This window comes from Pangasianodon hypophthalmus, chromosome 7, assembly GCF_027358585.1.
Source record: "Pangasianodon hypophthalmus isolate fPanHyp1 chromosome 7, fPanHyp1.pri, whole genome shotgun sequence".
NCBI classification, from domain to species: Eukaryota; Metazoa; Chordata; class Actinopteri; order Siluriformes; family Pangasiidae; genus Pangasianodon; species Pangasianodon hypophthalmus.
In genome coordinates this window covers 18,762,380-18,768,379 of record NC_069716.1, presented here as the reverse complement: position 1 = coordinate 18,768,379, position 6,000 = coordinate 18,762,380, and the positions used below count along the sequence as shown (strand labels likewise).

At 40.1% G+C, this 6,000-nt stretch overlaps 1 protein-coding gene across 1 annotated transcript in view; it reads left to right on the top strand.

Annotated features, from left to right (window-relative positions):
* The first annotated feature begins 662 nt into the window (after positions 1-662).
* LOC113528703 (gamma-aminobutyric acid receptor subunit alpha-2) overlaps positions 663-6,000 on the top strand; it is a 42,519-nt gene continuing 37,181 nt past the window's right edge. Inside the window, exons 1-2 of the mRNA XM_026917346.3 lie at positions 663-1,048; positions 1,570-1,644. Of these exons, the coding sequence (XP_026773147.1) occupies positions 1,580-1,644 (65 nt within the window). The 5' untranslated portion in view covers positions 663-1,048; positions 1,570-1,579. The remainder of the gene's footprint in view (positions 1,049-1,569; positions 1,645-6,000) is intronic.

Below are 6,000 nucleotides of genomic sequence, written 5' to 3'. Positions count from 1 at the left end.
TTAACAGTAGGCCTACCGCAGATTCTGAACAAAGCTGGTCATATACTGATCGGAGGCAACTAAATCGAATCGTATCATTAAATATTGAATCGTTGCATTATGAAATTGTATCATATAGTCTGGAATCCTGAGGTTTGTAATGCTCACTAAGGCTGTGCCATATCATATTATCCATGATATACCGATACAATTCCTCCCTGTGATAAGAATTTGTCGTCCCGCAATATTGACGATATAGTCAATGACGTGTTTACACGCCACAACCTGGACATCTCACACGTACAACGAGAACAAGCATGGCGGAAGGCGGGGTTCCAGCCCTATACGAGGAAGAAGAATTAACCCCCCAGAAAGGAGCTTTCTCCGTAATATGGAAGTGGTTCGGATACAGAAGATCAGATGTGAATCAGACGGCTCTCAAGACTGTAAGCTGATGTGACTTGTTGCCAGAAAGATAGTGTTAAACGTTACTATTTTTCATATCGTCCTTTATATCGTTACGGCAAAAAAGTACCATGAAATACCGTGATGTAGTTTTAAGTCTATATCGCTATTCCCTAGTACTAACCCTGTGTGTGTCTGCGCGTCATGTACGGAAATCAACTCTCTTTAGGACCCAGCTGTGATCCGTTCGGCTTTCTCGGTGTAGTTTCTCCTACGAGAAAAAAAATAAATAAATAAATCGGTGAAAGTGGTCATTATGTGATACTGGGAATTGACATCAGTGGCTCGGTGGAAGATTTGGTGAATTAAACGAGGTTCTTTTCAAACAGAGCCACTCGGCTGTGAGCCTGCGCCGAACGCCTCGCTGAGGGGAATTTATGAACGCACGTTCTCGTGCCACGCGCGCGCTCCAGCAGCCGGTTTTAACACACACACACACACACTCACACACACACACACTCACACACACACACACAGGGTGAATACACCCGCGCTGTGCCAGCCTGACGGAACTTTAACGCTCTCGAGCCTCCTTAGAGATATTTAGTGTTACAAAACAGCTGGATCTCGTGCGCACTGAAAGGACTGACTTCAGGTGTATCAGGTGGGTGTTTTCAAACAAACAGACAAACAAACAAACAAAAACAATTCTGTTACGTCTTAGACAGGTTATGAGATTTGAGTGCATTTGTATTAACTGATAGACGCCAGTCAACAACCAAATAGAGGTTAGTACTGCCTGAAGCGCACGTGCATAAGCGCGTGTGAGTATTAGTTGGAACTGATGGGAATTTTTATTATTATTATTATTATTATTATTATTATTATTATTGTTGTTGTTATTATTATCATTCAGCACAGGGATGTTTACGTGTCACTGAATACCAGGCGAGCCCTTTGTGTTACCTTAGTGATGTATTCAATATTATTCAGTGTATTAGAAATGCATTTGCATGTAAATGGGTTGCATTTCAGTAAGTTGTTCATGGTGCACCACATCAGTCACAGTATTTCGTGCATGCCTTATTGTAGCCTATACAGCGCGCTTTCATTTGCTAAGCGTTGACGCTGGGTTTTGTCTGCTTTTTTGTTTGGATTTGGCATGCAACTGGTTTGCTGTGCTAGGTGTGAAGATATGAGGGAGAAGCTGTTTCACTGCTTGCTCTTCTGCATCTCCTTAACGCTCTTTTGGCACACGAGGTAAGAATATAAATCACCTTCTGCTCTCTCTTTCGCTGCTCTTTGTCTTATTTCAGTAGTGCCACTGTTGATATTTAGTAGTTATGAAACCTGTTTGAACTGTCATGAGCGGTTATTAAGTCTCTCCCATCCGTGAAATCACACCTGTCCAGCTTCAGGTCCTTCTGTGCGTAACCAGCATCCTTTGCGCGCCAGAAATTAGTGTTGTGTCCCACAGTTCTTACATGAACAAGGTGTTTTTCAACAAAGCCAGGCTAGGTGAAGAATTAAATATCTTTGAAGCGCCTCGTTCATTAAGCATTTTAAAAATTCCTCTAGGTGGAGGTGTGTAACAGTTTGTTAGAGCAAAGAGTGGCACAGAAGAGATCCTGGTGCCAGACTGAGCATTTGTTCTTTAAAGTGTGTGGGAATCAAAGAAAATGCATAATGCTAATACAATTGCAAAAACTGACCTGCCAATTCTACTCCTTTCCTTAACAATAACAAGTAAAACCTCCCATGTATTATAGAAACCTAGGCTTCATGTGACAGCACAAGCTTTGACAGCCATGTCAGTCAGCTTGAAGTGTCAGTCAGTGGGTTTGGTGAATGACTTGGTGAAGAGAAAAGATATTCAGCTTCAGCTGCATGATCCAGCAATGCATATCTCGTTAATCATATCATGGCAAACCAGCTCGATTTTTATCTGCCTCCCCAGTTTTTCCCTGCACAATCAAACTAAAAGCAGGCCAGCTGGATAGAAAAACATTTAAACTGGCTACACTGGATGTAAAGTGATCGAATCAAACACAATGTGGTGCTTGCGGTCCTAGTATCTGAATGTCCACCCTTTTATGCAATATTGATTGGCTCAGTAATGCATGGGGTATGGTTTTGCTGAGAGGCAGAGAAGCAGGTCACTAATTAGCAGGGATGCACTAATAAGCATGGATGTAGGTAAAATGACCAACTCCATTAAGGTCCTGGTGCCAGATATAAAACACTGAAGTAGACACATGAAGGGGCGTCCATCTGTAGAGCTCAATTCATTTTTAGTCCCATTTAGGCCCATAGGCTCTGTAATGTAGGCCCTGTTCCAAACGATCCTAAGCGCTATGGCCCTATTCGACATTCACATTTTGGCAATGTTGTCAAGCTGTGGACCTGGTGTGCAATTGATCAAGGGCTTAAGGGTGTAAACGTGAGCTTTTGGAACATCCCTCGAGAATGCATCACGTTGCAGAATGTTTCATGTTTTGTTCAGCATGGTGGTTTCTACACAGAGATACTGACATAGAATCTCCATCATCAAACACTTTTAAACACTTGTACGGGTCTGTTTTTTACGAGCTCTGAGTGAGAAATACTGTAATTAAACTGCTTTGTAATGTAATGACCAATGAAATCTTAAACTGTGTTTTCCATTTGAAGACAAATCAAGTTAATAATCATTTCAGTGTTGCCTTCGTCAAATGCAAGACTACAGATGATGTTATGTGGAGCATCTGAATGCATGCAGTAGCTCCATATAACAAGAGATGTAGGTAGATATAACTGCTCATACTTGGTTTAATCAGTGATCTTACATGATGAGTTTCATCTAAGGTCCAATCCTAATGCTGCTTAATGACAAATTAAATTAATGATGAATTACACTAATTAAACTAAACCCTCTAAAAGGACTGTAGCTTTATTTGAGTATGTTTTTCTCTATTGTTGGCTTTATTGCTGCGACATCTGTCTGGCTGCTGTCTGTTCACAGCATTTTTTTTTTTTTTGTAATTTGCTAGCAGTATAAGAGGTTTTGTGTAAGAGCCTGTCAAAGAACAAAGCTGTATCCTGTATCATTCTACAGCATATCTATAAAGGATTGGGATATGCTGGACAGAATTGTATGCATTCCCTCATTTGTAAAGAATAATAAGTCACTGCAGAGGTGCCAATATTGATAGTGTAGTCATAGCATTTACCATTTTTGACCCCTTGCTTTTCTGCTTTCCCAGCTAAAGCAGCAGGCAGAGCAAATGTGAATAAAATTTGCCTGGCGAAAAGGTCAGTTCACTGAAGGGGAAAGGTCACAGGATGTGAAAGACACATTTGCTTCTGCTAGCATTTCCATTCACTTCAACTCAACTTTATCTAGGTGAACCATGACCTGTAAGTTTGCTAACAGTTTACTGTGCCGGTGGTAAAAAAGGGGGTGGGGGTGTGGTCTCTTTGATCAGTAAAAGCACAGGGTAGAATGTCATTTATGGTGTTGGCATTGAGGCATTCTGTCCGCCAATGTACATTATGGTTTTTTGATAAAATTCTATTTTTTCCTCTCTGACTATTAGGATTTTCTCATTAGCAATGTTGGCACCTTTGTCACCAATTCTGCCTGTAGGAGTACTTCCTGATAGAGTGACTTGTCACTGCTTCCGAGGAAGAGTTGATGAGCAATTGGTCAGTTTTGCAGTAAACAATCTTACTAACAGGGATACACAAATCTCACTTTTCAGTTTTCAGAATCATGCTGATGTCAGTGCTTTAGGTATTGGCCAATACTGGATGCTGACATCTCCAATGCTGTATTTGCAAGCTTCTGCTGAAAGATGCCAAACCTGAGCAGCATGATAGCACTGTGCTTTAAGTTGTGTCTTGTGTTTGCATGTATGATTGTGTCAGCCAGATTGTGTACCTGACATGGCACTTACTACATAAAATTAGTCAGTGGATATTCCAGTGAACGGAAATGGGTACGAAATTAAAAATATTTTGTGGTAATGGCAGAACTTTAAGGCATTCCCATGGGAATAGAATTAAATTGAATGCTACTGTTACAATAATTAAATGATAAATAATCATTATAATAATAAGGAAATGTAATGCAAAAAAATCTTGACAAATGTGAATATATTTGCACTGTATATAAAAATGTATCATATCATTTTTAAAAGATGAAGTCACTTTTAGGGTGAGACATACATGTATGTATGTGTGGCAGTAATGATGCTTTGCATCAATGACACTGTGTGTCCCTGATACTTGTATGGCTTGGAGAGAAGTGCACGTCTGGTCCACTCAGTGGACATGCATAGAATTCCATGTGTGTTATTTCATGTGTTGCTGAGAAAGAGCTGAGAAAAGCTATTATAGCCTTGCATCATAAAAAAGATCTGAATGTGCTTCTATGAAGAGCAAATAGAGCTTCAGTTCACAAACTAGACGACATCATTGCCTCATATATGAGTATAAGAGCAGATCAATCATTTCCATTCGCATATAGCAGATTTACAAAACCCATTAATGGTTTAACTCCAACTATGACTTCAGGGTGAACTGTGGTTGGGTTTTTCCAGATGAGTAGAGTTAAGAGCAGGGGTGAACAAGTCCCTAGCCCAGGTGCCTGGGGCAAGCACATTTCATATCCTGGCTATTAGTTTACATTTTATTGTTGCTTGGTGGACCAGTTGGTTTAATAATGAGAAAAAGAAAAAAAATTATTAATTTTTTATTGACTTTTCATTTGGTATATAGTCTACAACACACCTTGCTGTAAGTATAGTGCATGCTTCCGAATCTCACCGCCTGCTGCGCTATACGCGTCAGCCGAACTGCAGTCTGGCCGATGCGACAATGATTTTACTAGGTGGATTATTCAGCGTTGCTCGGATGATAGATGATCTTTGCAGAATGAGGAACATGCAGGTTTGGGAAAACACTGACGAAAACAAAATAAAATGCAGTGCAAAACAGTAAGTCTCTAGAATATCTAACGAATATCATTGTAACTTTTACATTCGATATGAGAACATTACGTATCTTAGCCGAAATTTTGGCCACTTGACTTGCTGACTTTTTGTCGTAAGCACAAACACAACATGATACTTGGAGCTTTCACTTGACCAGTGGGTGAGCTAAAAAATGTATGCCTTTTCCTCCGCTAGAGAAGATGGAATGCTCATTCTGCACTCACAGTTTGGTACTTTTCCCCAGCTCCAGTGCTCAATGACCTTTCCCATTAGAAATCACTCCAAAATCCATGCATCATTATCACATGCATCATTATTAAGCAAAATCCATTTGCTTCAAGAAATAATTTAATAACATTTATCTATATTCATTATCAATTGTATTTAAAGGTTTGAAACACAAGCAAATTAGTACTAAAAACTATTTTGCAATGTCTTTGGCATGGCTAGACAATGACTAATGCACTGGGTCAGGTGGCAAATGCCATTAGCTTGTGATATGAGTGCAGTTGGAGCGATATGGAGTGGCTGCTCCAGGACATGCTCTAATCACAGGGAAAAATCACTCTGTGCTCTGAATACTCACCCTGGTTCCGCTTCACTTCACTCACGACTTGGTTGTTACTAGAACAGTCTAACAGAA